Raw genomic sequence first — 18,058 nt, 5'->3', positions numbered from 1 at the left:
CCATTAGAAACACTAATTGAGCTAGATATTTTAGTGACTATGGCATCATAATGTTTTAAGGTTAGATAGTGCAATTTATTTCTTTAATAAGTGAAAGAACTGAGACCTACAAGAGAAAATAAATCCATTTCTGTCCTTGAAGAATTTATACACCAGAGGGTGAAAACAGCACTTAAAACAACTTGATGTGTGTCACAAAATAAAAATAAGGACCAAGCACTATGAAAGCTCAGAGGAAAAAGTACAATGCAGCATAAAATATAAGAAGAGGTAAGGCTTTGACCGAGCCTTAAAGAATAAATATTTTTACGAGTGGAAAGAAAGAATATTTTTAAAAGTTAAATTATGGGAATATATTACAGGAAGTGTCAGAAGGCAGTTCATGATGAATTGCCTTCACATAAATTAGGATATATGTATTTGGAGGAGAAAAATATCAATCAATTTTCAAAATAACTTCAGACTTTGAAAAATGTCTGCTCAATGATCTCCAAAAGCTGTGAACATTTTGTTTCAGCATTTCAAAAGTTTTATACTAAATTCAGTTATTTTGCTGTCTGGTTATAAAAGTTCACCAGAACTGAAAAAGATATGAAGAACAAAATAAAGAAATGTAATGTAACATTATTTGGAAAAATCATAATTTTTAAGAAAATTTATCTATGTTCAAGTATGATATAACACATTTTACACAAGAAACATTTATGTGATTTCCTATGTCAATAGAATCATATATTAAGGATAAAAACATTCCCAAATGAGTATCTTCAGGAAAATAGTTCCATGACCCAAGTTTTAGTCAAAAAAGCAAGTATGTTATTATTAATACCATCAGCTTTGACAAGGGAATAAATTATGTGTTGGATTTTACAAAATACCTTCTAGTATGCTATTGAAATTGACTTTAAAGAATCAGTAAATTTAGGCCAATTGCTGTTTGTAGAACAGAAAGGCAATATTTTTGACACTTAAAAAATTTTGTTTTCACCACAAGAAAACTTCTGAACTTCTTTGTCACAAAAAATTTGAAATGGTTTTCCATGTTACACAAAGGATTGAAAGATTCTGTCATCTTTGACCACAGTCTTCCTCCCACACTTTACATCCTCAGAAAAGGCAACTGAATCTACCTTCTAAATGATGATCCCTTTGCAATGTCTCTGCTATCCCCAGGAACACAGCCACCATTATCATTATCCTATGGTGTCTACGGTGTCTAACTTTTAACCTTATACTCCTCAGTCTTTCTCACAGATTTGTCTCAGTGATTTTTTTCTTTTTCTTTTTTCTTTTGAGATGGAGTCTCACTCTGTCATGCAGGCTGGAGTGCAGTGGTGTGATCTTGGCTCACTGCAATCTCCGCCTCTCTGGTTCAAGTGATTCTCCTGCCTCAGTCTGCCGAGTAGCTGGGAATACAGGCATGCACCACCACGCTCAGCTAATTTTTTTGTGTTTTTGGTAGAGATGGGGTTTCACCGTGTTAGCCAGGATGGTCTCCACCTCCTGACCTCGTGATCCATCTGCCTGGGCCTCCCAAAGTGCAGGAATTACAGGTGTGAGGCACCAAGCATGGCCTTTTTTCATTCTTTAAGCATCAGACAAGTCATGACAGTCATCAGCTCAAAGCCATCAGTTTTTGAAAGGGATAAAATGTGTGTTGGATTTTACAAAATACCTGCTAGGATACTCTTGAAATTTATAGAATCTTCTAATTTCTTTTAGAGTGAAAGCCGAAAGTCCTTATAATGACTACCTGGCCTTACCTGAGCTGACACCTCCACAGTCTTCAGCCTTGTCACCTACTACACCCTCCTAGACATCTCTGATACAGAATCTCCTGGCCTCTTTCGCTGTTCATCCAATATGTCAGCCATGCTTCTGCCTTTTGGAGGGTCTTTCCCTGAAAAGTTCTTGCCTAGAATCCCAGTGACTGCTTCCTCAACATCTCTGCTCATAATTCACTTTCTCAGCATGGCCAGCTGTATCACCCTATTTAATAATCAAACCTTTCTTCCCCGACACATACCCCTTCTCAACTTTCCCAGGCCCTCCTGTCCTTGTTCAGTGGTTTTACGTTTTCCAAAAGCACTTACCATCTTGTCTATCACATAATTTATACTTTAGTATATTTATTTCTTTTTGTATGCCTCCATCTAATAGATTCTGTGCTCCCAGAAGTTAATCTTTTTGTGTTTGTTTAGGTCAATGATACAAACCATGCACTTAGAATAATACTTTGTGAAATAGTAATCTCAATTTATAATTAATAAACTTCTAAGTCTGCCTAATTGTAAAAAGTTGCAAAATTGTGTAGCATGGCAACTAGTTATTATTATTAAGATCGTTTTATTATTATTTTCTTAAAAATATTTTCTCCTCTGATGTTGAAATTGATATTATTATTTTGTTTAACAAAAATAATTATACTCCTGCACCAGGCTTATATAACCTGGCTCTTTTAATGAGGTATTTTACAGATACTTTATTTGTATGAGACACCAATTGTAAAAATTTAATTTTCGTAACAATCTTTTTGTTGAAGTATGCACTATTGTTATCCCTTTTATACAGATAAGTAAAAGTAAACAGAAGACTAAGATTACCAATGTTGATCCCTTCATATTGTAAAATTCCCACTTTCCTCTCAAGACACTAGGGTTCACTATATGTTACCTGACCATCCAACATACAGATAACTTTAGGTCTTCAATATTGATCCATATATTAACTTTTTATTGAATAAAATATGATTTTTTTTTAAGGTTTAAAAAATGTAAACAGATCTCATGGATTCTCTTCCCATAACTAGTCACCTGTTAGTTCTTTGGGTTTCATGTGCTCCACTTTGGAGACCATTGATGTGCACACTTTTTGTTTATGCAGTCACCATCCATTTAATTTAGGAAAAATGACATGAAGTAAATGCAATAATCAGGAATATATAATTAGGAAAAAGCATTGGTTATGTGCTCATATTTTATTTCAAAAATTAACCTATATAATGCTTAGTTATTGCTTATTGTAATTTATGTTAAAAAAATAAAGATGGGTCTTCCTAGTTGCCCAGGCTGGCCTCCAACTTCTGGGCACAAGCAATCCTCCCACCTCAGCCTCCCAAGTAGCTACAGCCACGTGCCACCACAACCACCAGTATAATTTACACTTGACTACCCATATTTATTTTGCTAGAAAAATTGTTTTCACACTCTTGAGAAGCCTATGGAAATCAGACTTACTTCTACCTGGCCATTCAAATCCCCATCATAATAGAACAAAGGGGAGAAGTTTGCATCTATTGAATGATACTGTAAGATTTTATTTAAGTGATAGCTTCCAATTATAAATTGGGAATTTCTCTCCTACATAATAATCACTAAAATAAATGTTGTTGACACAGTAGTCTTTGCTTAGCCTGGTGATACGGAGGTTATTAATACACAATTCCTCTTCTACAGTTTTATTGATTTATTAAACATTTTCAAAAAAGTTTCAAATAATTTTTAAAATTATACTAAATGGATAGTAGTGGTTTATATATTGGAGTTCTAGAATCTACATTTCTTAGTTTCCTATGCAAGTACTGTTTTCAGTGTAATATTGTCATGATGAATAAACTTTTTATCTTATTGCTTTGTAAAGTACATTAACATAAAATATACAGTGTAATAATAAAAATGCTTTTATTTGTTGTAGCTTTATACACATATGGATATAAACATTTTTTCTTTACCATTTTAAAAACATTGTTGAAGGATACACAATTATTTACAATATGAGGTTTTTTTTATTTCTTTTGTTGCTATCTAAACTTAACTCCCTCACAATCCCAACATGCACAGTATTAAAAAATTTATCAATTTTCTTGAGGGGGTGCATATACAACGAATTTAAAACAGATGATATCGTAGTCAAGGACCAGTTGTATCAACTTCTAAATATGAAATACTGACAATAGCAGCAAAGATACACAGAACTTGTGGTTTGTTCTTGACATGAAGGAACAGCGAAGCACAGCTTGTTTATCAGTCTGACAAGGAAAGTACCAGCTGGCTAATTAAGTGAACCTAATTTAAAATAATGATGCAGTTCTCAAGATAATGCTCTAATGGCTGGAGGAGACTGCTGATGATACTTAAGAATACTCCTGAGGTGTTACAATAAGCCCCTTCTGCGTGTAAGCAAAACTTGATCTTTCTCCATAGACGACAAAATAAGGTCAATTGTTTACTAGCTAATACTACAAAACATCATCTGTATGATATTCTTACAAAAACTTTAATGGTGAGAAAAGCAATAATTGAAACAATTTGACATTTAAAGCAACACCAAGTTTATAGATTCCATTAAAAAAAGGTGACCTTTACTTTTTTAGCTGCAGATAAAAATGATATTTATTTGTTTGCTGAAAACAAATATAACAACGATCTCCTAATGCTAACAATTTATTATAAAGTTTGTAAAATCTTATATTATCATGAAAATATTTGTCATTTTAATAATAATATGTAATATGTAGTTTACATTTTAAAGAATGTTTAGTCCCCAAATACACATTTAATACCAGTCCACACAGTGAAATACATGCAAAAATCAGAAAATATCATTTCATAGATGAGCATAGCATGAAATACCAGGTGCTCAGTTTAATTGGATTGAAAAAGAAAACTTCCAAGTTTAAATTTCAATAAGTTTAACATTATTTTTTTATTGTTATTGTTTTCAAGAAGGCATTTTGATTTTTGGACTTCACTGTCTCATTTCTATATCCATACTATGTATAATGTATAACATTTTTATAATGTTTGGGAGATAACTAAATTTTGATAATAATTAGTATCATCATTGCCTCTGTATCATATACTCAGATTAGAAAAATAATAAGTAAATAAAAGCACATCATACAGTAAGGAATTAAAACATTTGGGCAAGAAAAAAACCTAACTTTGAATGCGGGTTCAGTTGACAAAAGTGGTCAAATTGAGAATTGATGCTTTATTTTTTACAAAATTAACTTTGTACTTTGCAGTTCACTATAAATGTTAAGTGTGTGGTATCTTTATACACTTAAGTTACTAGGATTATTAATCTATAAAACAGAAGTCAATATTTTTGTCTGTAAAATCGACCATTTTACGTGTTGTTTTAAATTAGAAAAATCCTCAAGAGAATTTCAAATTCTAAAAGATTATTTTCAAGTATAAAAATAGAGTCATTAGCATATTCATAACTCAACTTTAAGCATGTACTTTGAAGACTAAAATTCACATATTCCTAAGGTAATATTAAGACAAATATAAGGATGAGTTATTTCACCCAGCAGGTAGTAGAGTTATGGAACTCATTATCTAAAGAAGTGCACAGGCTAAGATTATACATAGTTTCAAAAAAGAGAGCTTAGGTCAATTCAAAAATAGCACGACTTAAGTATTTTAAAGAGAAATTTATTTATTTTAGTGGCATACATATAAATAATACTTGAGGTTGATATTTACAGTCAACAACATACCTCAAAAAGTACTCTCCCTCTCGGAAAGAATACTACAGAGATGTACCCTGTATGGGAAGTTTCATTCCACACACTCAGGTGATCACTAAATTTCTATAGAATAGTTTGTCTAGAATGGCCCAAATAATTGCAGTTCTTACTTTACTCTCCTTCTTTCTAGCAAGGTATTTAACAACTCTCATAATTGAAAACACCTTTTTTATAATTATAGAAAGGTAATAATCAACCATATCATATACCTCTCCAGAGTTGAGTGAGCAGCATCCACTACATACTACTGTCTCTGTTTTGCTTCGAGAATTAAGTGCCTACTTTTTTTTTTTTTAACGATAGGAACATATTTGATATGTTGCTTTTGCTTCTGACTGTTCTCCTAATGGAGGGCAGCTATAGAAAATAGGGCAATAAGGCTGATAAATGGTGGCATTGGACAGAATGTATCAAGAGAAGGTAAGGATTTGTCTTTGATAATAGAATATATGAGAATATACAGTGACTATTAGAAAAACTTGAATTATAGCAGCAGGTCTACACTGGCTTTTTAGTTTGCTGTCAGCAAGCCTAATCCTCAGGATAGCTGGGAATGTCCTCTTATTCCCAGAGCATGTAGAGAGAAAAAACAGGCGATCAACTGCCTAGTTAATGAAGATACACATTTTTACATTAACAAGAGAATCGTTTTTTGTTTCAGTATTCATAAACCAGTTCATTTGGTCAGTCATAAAATTATTTTTTCTTGATTTCTTCTTGGGTTTCATGTCATTAACTTATATTTCCTCTTTAATTTGGCCTCTCATAGTCTTTTTAAATTTTACCAGCAAGATTTTAACAATATTTTCTTAGTTGATTTTATTCTCTGTAAGACTGTGTGTATATTTCTTCTTTCATGCAATTCTGATAGTATTAATTGTGATTTTTGTCCTTGTTATTTGCCGAAATTCCCAGATTCACTTACTTCATTAGTCTTTTTTCATTTTTTTTTTATATTTTGGTAGATATATTTAACATGAAATTTACCATCTTAACAATTTTTAAGTGTACTGAAATATATTCATAATTCTGTGCAACCATCACTACCACGAATCTCCATAATTCTTTTCCTTGTAAAATTGAAACTCTATAGTCATTAAACAATAATTCTTCAATTCTGCCTCTTCCTTGCCCTGGAAATTACGATTCTACTTTCAGTCTGTATTTTTCTGACTACTCTAATTACCTCATCTAAATGGAATCAAACAGTTTTTGTCTTATTATGACTGCCTTATTTCACTTAGCATAATGTCCTCAGATTACAACAATGTAGCATATTTCAGAATTTCTTTCCCTTTTAAGGCTGCATAATGTTCCATTCTATTTATAAAGCATATTTTATCTATTCATCTGTCAACTGACACTTGAGTTATTTCCACGTGATAATTCTATTTTTAATTTTATAAAAACCACCAAACTGCTTTTCAAAGTAGCTCCTAAATTTTATATTCCCACCAATAATGCACAAGGATTTCAATGTCTCCACCCACTTGCCAAAAGTTATTTTTTGTTTGATAGTAGCCATCCTAATAGATATGACATGACATCCCATTGTAGTTTTGGCTTACATTTCCCTAACGATTACTGATATTGAACATCTTATATGCATATTTATACACTTATTGAACATCTTTTTATATGCATATGTATAACATGTTTGGAAAAAATGTCTATTGAAGTTCTTTGCCCACTTCTGAATCCAGTTTTAATTATTTTTTTGGTTGAGCTTTAGTAGTTCTCTACATATATGGGATAGTAACCTCTTATCAGATATATTACCTACATACATCTTCTTCTGTTCCGTGGGTTGGCCTTTTACTTTTCACTCTGTTAATATTATCTTTGAATGAGGAATTTTTTAAACAATTTTATGAAGTTCAATTTATGTCATTTTTCTTTGGTTGCTTGTACCTTTGTTGTCACGTCCAAGACATCCTTGCCAAATCCAGTATTATGAAGCTTTTGCTCTCTCTTCTAACAGTTTTAGTTTTACATCTGAAATTCAGTTCTTTTATCAATTTTGTGTTAGTTGTAATTTATGGTGTTAGGTAAGGTTTCAACTTCTTCTTTTGCATGTGGATATCCAATATCCCAGCATCACTTATAGAAGGACTGCCATTGCTCCACTGAATGGCCTTGGAACCCTTTTCAAAGAGAATTTGACTATATATGTTTATTTATGGACTTTATATTCTATTCCATTATTCTGTATGTCTGTCTTTATGCTAGTACTACACAGTTTTACTTATTGTAGACGTTGCAATTAGTTTTGACATAAAAAAATGAGAGTCCTCCAGCTTTGTTCTTCTTTTTCAAGATTACATTTGCATTTAGGGTACCTTAAGATTCTTGAATTTTAGCATGGACTTCTCTATTTCTGAAAAGAAAAATGCCTTAGGGATTTTGATAAGAATTTTACTGAATCTGTAGATTGCTTTGGGTAGTACTGACATCCTAACAATATCTAGTCTTTCAATTCATGAACATGAGATGTTTTCCCATTTATATATCTCCTTTAATTTATTTCAGAAATATTTTGTAATTTTCCTTGTATATCTTTCACCTTCTCTCTTAATCCCTGTGTATTTAATCTTTATTATGTTACTATAAGTTAAACTGTTTCCATAATTCTCTTTGCAATTTGTTTATTGGTAGTGTATAGAAATGCAACAGATTCATGCACATTCCTTTCTGTTCTGATACTTTATTAAATTCACTCATTAGTTCTAATAATTTTTTGGTTTAATTTTTAGGATTTTCTACATGTAAGATTGTGCCATCTGCAAATCATTATCTTCTTTCTTTTTAATTTGGAAAGCTTTTATCTTTCTAGCCTAATTGTTCTGGCTAGAAGCCCAGTACAATGTTAAGTACAAGTAGCAAAAGTGAGCATCCTTGTCTTTTTCCTGATCTTAGAGGAGAAGCTAAGTCTTTTATCATTGGGTTCTTCCCACCTGGGTTTTGTATGTTGTAGTAGTTTCTTCCCATTCCTAGTTTCTTGCATATTTTTATCATTAAAGAGTGCTAAATGTTATCACATGCTTTTTTACATCGATTGAGATGGTCATGTAATTATTCTCTTTCATTTTGTTAAGGTGGTTTATTACAATGATCTATCTTTGTATGTTGAATTATCCTTGCATTCCAGGAATAAATCCTACTTAGTCATGGGTATGGATATGATGCAGTTATGTGCTGCTGAACTTGGTTTGCTAATATTTAGTTGCGTATTTTTACATCAATGTTCATAAGGCATCTTGGGCTGTAGGTGTGTTTTCCTGCAGTGTTTTTGTCTGGTTTTGGTATTATGGCAATGCTCGCTTCATAGAAATGGTTAGGCAGAATTTACTCCTCTTCAATTTTTTTAGTAAGGTTTGAGAAATATTGGTGTTAGTTCTCATCAGGTTTAGGGCTTTTATTGGAATGTTTTTGATTACTGATTCAATTTTCTTAGTAATTGTAAGTATATTTATTTTTTCTATTTTATTATAATTTAGTCTCACTGCATTTTGTGTGTCCCTAAATTAGTACATTTTATCTAGGTTATCCAATTTGACAACATACAATTTTTCATGATACTTTCTTATAATACTTTGTATTTCTATAGCATTGGTATAATAGTAATATCCCCACTTTCATTTCTGATTTTATTAATTAAAATCTCTTTTTTTCTTATCCCATTAGCTAACATTTTTGTCAATTTTCTTGGTCTTTTTAAAGAATTAAGTTTTGGTTTCAATGGTTTCCTCTATTCTCTATTTTATCTCTTTTCTAATATTTATCAGTTCTTTCCTTCTGCTAGCTCTGAATTTAGTTTTCTTTCAGTTTTTTAAGTTGTAAAGATAGGTTGTTGATTTGAGGATATGTCTTGATTGTTTTAAATGTAAGTATTTATCATTCTAAATTCCGCTCCCCTCGCTTCCTTCAGCACTGTTTTCCAGTGTCCCATAAGTGTTGGTCTGTTGTGCTTTTATTTTCATTTGCTTCTAAGTATTTTCTAATTTTCCTCATAACTTTTTTTTTGATTGGTTGTTTAAGGTTGTTTTAATTTCCACAATTTAAAAAAAGTTTCCAATTTTGCTTTTATTATGGACTTCTAATTTTACACCATTATGCTTAGATAAGATAATTTTTATTATATCTAACTTTTAAAATCTATTGAGACTTAATTTCTGGCCTAACATATGGTCTATCCTGGAAAACATTCCATGAGTACTTGAGAGAAAAATATATAGTATATGCTGTTGTCATTGGTTAGAGTATTCTGTATATATCTGGTAGATCTGTTGGTTTATTGTGATAAGTCCTCTACTCCCTTTATTATCTTGTGTCTGGTATTTCTATCAATTATTGACAGTGGGGTGTTGATTATTTCAATTATCATTATAGAACTCTCTATTTCTCTTTCTAATTCTGTCAGCTTCTGCTTCGTACCTTTCGATAATTTGGTATTAAGTATACACGTTTATAATTTTTTAATCTGTTTTCTGTATTTAATTTTGCATTAATAAATTATCTCCCTTTTTGTTTCTACAATTTTTTTTTTTTGAGACAGAGTCTCACTCTGTCACCCTGGCTGGAGTGCAGTGGTACAATCAAAGCTCACTGCAGCTTTGACTTTCAGGTTCAAGTGATACTCTCACCTCACTCAGCTTCCCAAGAATGTGGGATTACAGTGTGTGTCATCACACCCACCAAATGTGTGTATATGTGTATATATATACACATATATATACACACACATATATGTATATTATATATACACATATACACATATATACACACACACATATATATGTATATTATATATACATATACACACACATATATATACATATATACATATATATATACACATATACAGACATATTTGTATATGTTGTCCAGGTTGATCTTGAACTCCTGGGGTCATGCAATGCCCCTGTTCTGACCTCCCAAAGTGCTGATATTAGAGGTGTGAGCCAACATACCAGACCCTTGTACTACCCTTTTTAATCCCTTAACTTTCTTTTTTCTTCTTCTTCTTTTTTTCTTTTTCTTTTCTTTTTCTTTTTTCTTTCTTTTTTTCTTTTTTTTTTTTTTTGAGATGGAGTTTCGTCCTTGTTACCCAGGCTGGAGTGCAATGGCGCGATCTTGGCTCACCGCAACCTCCACCTCCTGGGTTCAGGCAATTCTCCTGCCTCAGCCTCCTGAGTAGCTGGGATTACAGGCACGCACCACCATGCTCAGCTAATTATTTTTTTTTTCGTATTTTTTATAGAGACGGGGTTTCACCATGTTGACCAGGATGGTCTCGATCTCTTGACCTCATGATCCACCCGGCTTGGCCTCCCTAAGTGCTGGGATTACAGGCGTGAACCACCGCGCCCGGCCTTCCCTTAACTTTCAAACTTCTAGTGTGATTATACCTAAAGTGAGCCTCTTGTAGACAGCATATAGTTTGATCATCTTTTTTTAATCCATTCTGTCAATCTCTGTCTTTTGATTAAATAATTTAAGCAATTTATATTTAAATTAATTAGTGACAAGAAGGCACTTAACATTTGTTATCTTGTTATTTGTCTTCTATATGTCTCATTGATTTTACCTCTCATTTCCCGCATTATTGTTTTTATTTATGTTTAGTTAATTTTTTGTAATGAAATGTTTAAACTTCTCATTTTCTTTTGTCTATATTCTGCAGCTATTGTCTTTGTGGTTAGCGTGGGGATTACATTTAATATACCAAGTTATAGCAGGTCTATAGTAGCTAAACTTCAATAACATACAAGACTCTGCTCCTTTAACAGCTCCATCCTGATCCCTTTCAGTTGTTTATGTTACAAAATTACATTTTTGTACATGATGCACCAAAATACATAAACAAATAATTCTTATAAATTCATAATTTTTTTAAACTATGTGGAAAACAAGAGGGTTTTGCAAATCAAAGTTACAATAATGATAGTTTTAGACTAATAATATTTATGCATTAATCTCATATCAAGTAAGAGACAAAAAGCGAAGTTATAAAATTTTGTTATAATCAAATTAGCTTTCATGATTTTTTGTGTATTTTCATTTATAAAGACCTTTATTTTTCATATGACTTCAAGTTACTGTCTAGGGTTTTTTGGTTTTGTTTTTTCTTTTTTCTTTTTTTTTTGATACAAAGTCTTACTCTGTCACCCAGGCTGGAGTGCAGTGGCACAATCTCAGCACACTGCAACCTCAACCTCCGTCTCTCAGGTTCAAATGATTCTCCTGCCTCAGCTTCCTAAGTAGCTGGGACTACAGGTGCATGACACCATGCACAGCTAACTTTTGTATTTTTAGTAGAGACAAGGTTTCACTGTGTTGGGCAGGATGGTCTCAATCTCCTGACCTCATGATCCACCTGCCTCTGTCTCTCAAAGTGCTGGAATTACAGGCATGAGCCACCGCGCCTGGCCTGTCTAGTGTTTTTGTTTGTTCATTTGTTTGTTTAATTTACTTTGCAGGACTACCTTGAACATTTCTTACAGGACAAGTCTAATTATAACAAACAAACTCAAATATTGTGTATCTGGCAATGTCTTAATTTCTACATCACTTTTGAAGGATAATTTTTGTTGAATATAGGATTCTTTATTGACTTTTTTTTTGCAGGGAGGGGTTGTAGTACTTTGAATATATTGATCCACGCCATCTGGCCTCCATAGTTTCTAGTAATAAATCTATTAAAAATCTTATTGAGGATACGCAACATGTATTGAGTTCCTTCCCTCTTACTGCTTTCATGATTCTTTCTTTGACTCTGACTTTTGGAAGTATAATTCTAACGTGTCTTGATGTTGGTCACTATTGTTTATTTTACTGGGACTTCGTTGATCTTCATGGATGTTTATATTCATGTTTTTCATCAATTTGGAAAGTTTTTAGTCATTATTTCCCCACATATTCTCTTGGCCATGTCTCTCTTTCTTATCCTTCTGGGACTGCCACAGTGTTTATGTTAGTACTCTTGACTAAGTCTCATAAGTCCCTTAGACTTGGATCACTCTCTTCAACTGTTTTTCCTTCTGGTCCTCAGACTCAATGATTCCATTGTCCTATCTTCAAGTTTGTTGATTTTTCTGTCTGCTGAAGTCTACTTTGGAATACCTCTAGTAAATTTTTCATTTCAATTATTGCACTTTTCAACTTTCAAATTTTTTAAGTTTTTTAAATTCTTTACTAATATTTTCATTTTGTTTGTACATTATTTCCTCAACTTCCTTTATATCTTTAGTGCTTTGAGCATCTTTAAGATAGTTGTTTTATGTCTTTAAAATCTGCCTCCGGTCTTTTTCAGCAATACATTCTATTGATTCATTTCTGTTTTTTTAAATAACCATACTTTCCTGTTTCTTTCTATGCATTGTGACTTTCTTTTTTTTTAAGACTAGGCATTCAGATCTAATGATTGTGATAGATTCTTCGTCTTCCTTGAGTTTGCGTTTTTTTAATTGCAATTTTTGCTTTTATTAATTATTGTAGGCTATCTCCATGCCAAGGTTCAACCTAATGTAATCTTAAAGTCTTCTTAGGTGTTTTTCTGAGCCTTTCTCTAGGCTCAGTTTACCAATTCGTCACATTCTATTTTTTCTCCTATATGCAGTTGTTTTTAAATAAACTCGTATTTAATGCCTGGTTCTAAAAAAAACTAGAGAAAAATGAAAGAAGATTATAAAAGAACATTAGCCCTTTAAATTTCCTGGAAGTCACTTTTGCCAGAGGAAGAGGAGCTTGCAACAATGCACAAGGTGTAACAACAATGTTCACCCACCTCTGTCTATAGCTCTGTAATCAGAAGTGTCAATCAACAACCAAAGAATAGATACCGAAAAATAAAGGACAGGCTCTTTTTGCTCACCCTGGCTCCTGCATTCTGTGTGCAAGCTGCTCCTGTCTTTGTTGTTGCCAACAGTTAATATTTTAATTGATCATATGTTTACCAATTTCCTTGCTCACTATCAGATCAAATTTACAGCTAATTTTTTTGATTCCTGAAATAAACAATTTGTTTCCATGTTGTTTCCATTTACATTGGTAATAAAGTCTGTGTTTTTGTGTATCTGACACAATAAACAAATGATGCCCTAGTTTTATAAGTATTTTTTTTTAATTTCCACTTAGTCTTTTGGTAATATTTTACTTTATTTTGGTGTTCATTATTTCTACTGAGAATTTGCTACTATCTCAGTAATTTATCTGCCTTTTTAAGATCTTCCCTTTTGAAGTAACACAACCAGAAAGCAAAAGGAAGATATTAAAAAGGCAGATAAATTACTGCCTTTTTAAAGTATATATACATTTTTTTTCATATGAGTTTCATTGTCTTCCTGAATCTGAGACTTGACGTAAGTGGTTCTATATTTTTTTATGTTATATAAATTATTATAGTTTATTATGCTTTATGCAATTATTACTTATTTGGACCTAAATATTAACTTTTTACTTTTCTATTATCTATTTTAGGAAATATTATTACACATATATTAGTCTTGTCTTTATATCTTAATTTCTCATTTATATTCTCATTCTCTTTTCTGCAATACACTGCATTATTTGAATTACTACATTATTTGTAATTCAGGTCTATCTCTTATTTAATCAATCTCTTTTATTTAAACTATTATTTAATGTATACATAGCAATTTTAATTTTAATAATTAATTTTAATTTTTAGAAGATATATTTTGGCTCTGTTCAATTTTAATAATCTATTCAAGAAATACTATTATAAAAGTTGAAAACAAAATTATAACAAACAAAATGATCATCAGTGTAGAACTATAGAAAAAGTATCAATTGTGTAAACATTTCACATCTCCCTAATTTTATCAGTAGATTAAATATGATATTAGTTAAAAATTTAGCAGGAATTTATAGAAATTCACTACTGATAGTCACTTATGCTATTTTTGGAAATGAAATAAAATATAATCACTTGGAAAAGTATGCACCTTGGATAGCTTAACATGTATACACTCACATAAACTCACATGTAATATTTGGTCTCACATTTTAACTCATATATACGTATATACCCAAAGAATTGTATATTTTTACACACAAAAATAAAGTGCACAAAATTGTAGCAAGTCATACTATTCACCATAGTACAAATTTAAATACACTTTAAATGTCTGTTAGCAGTGGAATGGATAAATATAAATCTAGTACTCACATATAGTAAATTATAATTATTTATGACAGTTTCTCTATAAATCATCACTAACGCCAAATTACTGAATACTGATTTCCTAAAGGAAATGAAGAGTTATGTTATCTTGAGCTTTTGTTCATGTTATTTTAATCAATCAATCAATCAATTCATAACCTTGTTATATGTATGTATCTGTCTAAAGACAACTTATTTAATAAACATCATTGATTGAGGAAGATGGAACTCATGGCCAACAACATTACTACTCATGCCTGAACAAAGCTTACCATTAGGTGCATCACAACCTTCGTGTATTTGGAACTCTAGACAGCACTTCAACACTATGTGTGGAGGCCATTTTAAACAGCAAAATTGTCAAAAGCACCAATTCTTTTTAAAACGTGCTAAATTGAGCATGAAAAGGACATTCATTTAGAGTATGAAAGTTAAAATAAGAAGTCAGAATATCTTCTGTTCAAATTCAGCTAGGAATGTGTATACTTAGTACTAAAAATTTTTGCCACACCTAGGTATGCCCACAAATTACCATGAAATGACATGGTTATGAATAAATTTAAGCAAGTAGGAAGGTAACTGCAAATATAGAATCCACAAACTATAAGAATCATTTGTAATATGTTTCTCCACACCAATAAAATAATTACACTAGCAACAGCTACAAACAAAATGATTTTGCAATCATAATGTAAAACACAGCCAGATTCAGAAAGGGAATATCATATATATCTGTTTATATAATGTTCAAAACCAGCCAATGGTTATATGTGGTAATAGAAATCTACATAATGATTTCCTCCAAATAGGTAATATTTAGAAGGATTAATGCAAATAATAATTATTATAATAACATGATCATAAGAAGAACCCATTTGGACTGGCCCCAATTTATCAACTTAGAAAAATGTGTTAGATACTAAGCTGAAAAATCTCCACAATCATGATTGTATCACAATATTATTATTATCTGCTTTAGTATTTTGTGAAGTCTTTTAAATTTCCCTAGTATTTTATAGTAATGATAGGCATTTTGAAAAAAATACAGTTTATGCAATTATTATCATAGCATTTGAACATTTTATTATTAATATTTTCTGTTAATTTTAAATGTGTCACCCTTATTTGACAGTGGAATTATATGAATAATAAGTGATGTTAGCTTTTCCACTTTTGAACATCAAGTAGATAATTTATATTCAGTGAGTGTAGTTCTCTAGTTGAAAACTCAATTTAAAAATCAGCCTGATTATTTCAGAAATACATTTATAATTTTAATCTGCCAATAAGGAGTTTTGATAATCCCAAACTGAATGCTTGTAATTTGTGTTGGCCTATGTTGTGGCTGAAATAAAAAGCCAACCTAGTTAAAATCCAACAGTCTCAAAAATCAGAAACAAAAGAAATAAAATATACAATTTTTTTCTCACATTAAATATCAGACCATTAGACTGTATATTCATAATAAATGTGTTACCCTCAGGGCCTTAGGGTGTTCTATTATAATAGCTATTCATCCTTTTACTCATGATTGTAGTGCTCATTCTCATATTAGAAATTGAACCATTAGGCCAGTTACTTACTGTCAATTTGTAAACTTGGAAGTGCCAGAACTTCTTAGCAAAAATATTTTTCATTTTTGTATTTGTGAAATAAGAAACACATAACAAGCAATCATTAAATAAATACAGAATACATGGATGAAATGCTAGATGGGCACATAAATGGATGGATGGATCAAGGGATGAAGGGACTGATGGACAGATGGACAGATGGATGGACAGACGGATGGATGGATAGATGGATGGATTCATGTGAAGTAGTTACTGACTTTTAGAATGGGTAGTCCTACTTTGACTACTTAACACTCTTTGAACTTCTTAACACTTTTTGTAGTTCTAGACAGAAATCAAAATTAGAGGGTAAATTTCAAACCAATAATGACTCAAAACATTCTCTGTAAATGTGAGGAATGTTTTGGGTCCAGTTTCCCTAAAAATTTTGATAGGAAACAGGCATATAGCACTTGCATATGCCAAGTTCTACTATAAATGCTTTACATGCATCATTCATCTAATCCTTAAAATAACTTCATAAGATACATATATTTAATATTCCCATTTAACAGATTATACATATCTCATAAAGCTATTTAACTTAATTTCCTCTGAGCCGAGAAGCAAAAGATGAAATTAATTAAGGACTAGACTCTAAACCCATACTGACTAGACACCAACCTTGCCCTTCACCTTGGTTGTTGTGCAACTGATTTCAGGTAAAGAGCCTGGGCTGCAACAGTTAGTGGCTCAAACTTCAAGTACGAATTCAGAGAATTGTGAAAGCATGACCATGACAAGATTTATTAGAGATCGCTTTCTCTATCTCTAACCTATTTACATATTACTTATTTTACTCCTATCTAGCAATTCTGCTAGGTTACTGTGATCTAGTGAAGGCTATGATTGTCTTGGTCTTTGTTAATAATAAAATAAAAAGGCCTCAGTTCTGGTTCTTGAGTCATAAGCAGGAATGTCTTAATTGGCCTTTGCCTGCTCTGACTGTGCCTTGCTTGCTCTAGATAGAATAAGCAGCTGAAAGATAGATTTATGTGGAGCTAGGCTGTTAATATTATGATGTGTTCATGGATCTAATTTTTGAAAATAAAAAATTAAATAATCTACTGAATCCATTAGGCTTAAGGAACAGAATGAGAGAAGAGTTTGCAGAAAATCCATAAATTTTATAGTTATTCAAGTAAGGAAACACATTATCAGTGACAATCAAGTTAAAGATTACTGCATTAATATAAATCTTTTTTAGAGATTTAGTTTTTCAAAAGTAGTAATTATTCATACCTGAACAACTTTTTGGGACTGCACATCAACAATAAGGACTCTGTCCAAAGTTGGCTGTGTAACATAAATGAACTTGTCTTTGACATTAACAGCTGATGCCCACACACACCTCTGAACTTCATCTCCCTCAGCTTTGGGACAGACTTCATCCTGTAATTTAGGAAAGAGAAAATGAAATTTATATCTTCAATTATAACACATGCATGACAATATCATGGCTAAAATTAATGTTTCATACTTTACTAGTTTCAGCATCAAATGTTAAATATATATACATAAAGTTTAATTAATAGAACATATTTCAGTTCATTAAACATGTATAGAAAGCAATGTAAATGAGATTCCTTTAAAATAAATTTTATGTTCTTAATTACTTATTTTTCTAGTAAAATGTAGTTCTCACAGTTTTTCCTACTTGGTTATAACTCAGCAATTTCAAAAAGTTCAATGTTTTTCCCCAAATTTTTCCAGTCTCAAGTTTCT

The 18,058-nt window shown here is 31.6% G+C and overlaps 1 protein-coding gene across 5 annotated transcripts in view; it reads right to left on the bottom strand.

Moving 5' to 3' along the window:
• Nucleotides 1–18,058, bottom strand: part of FSTL5 (follistatin like 5) — an 832,703-nt gene that overhangs the window by 75,419 nt on the left and 739,226 nt on the right. For all 5 annotated transcript variants that reach the window (XM_021666691.2, XM_064383772.1, XM_064383775.1 and 2 more), the window contains one exon: nucleotides 17,576–17,725. In XM_021666691.2, the coding sequence (XP_021522366.2) occupies nucleotides 17,576–17,725 (150 nt within the window). The remainder of the gene's footprint in view (nucleotides 1–17,575; nucleotides 17,726–18,058) is intronic.

This window comes from Aotus nancymaae, unplaced genomic scaffold (genome assembly GCF_030222135.1).
Source record: "Aotus nancymaae isolate 86718 unplaced genomic scaffold, 86718_ANA_hifiasm-v0.15.2.pri h1tg000033l, whole genome shotgun sequence".
In the NCBI taxonomy this organism is placed as follows: Eukaryota; Metazoa; Chordata; class Mammalia; order Primates; family Aotidae; genus Aotus; species Aotus nancymaae.
This window is presented reverse-complemented; position numbering and strand designations above follow the sequence as displayed.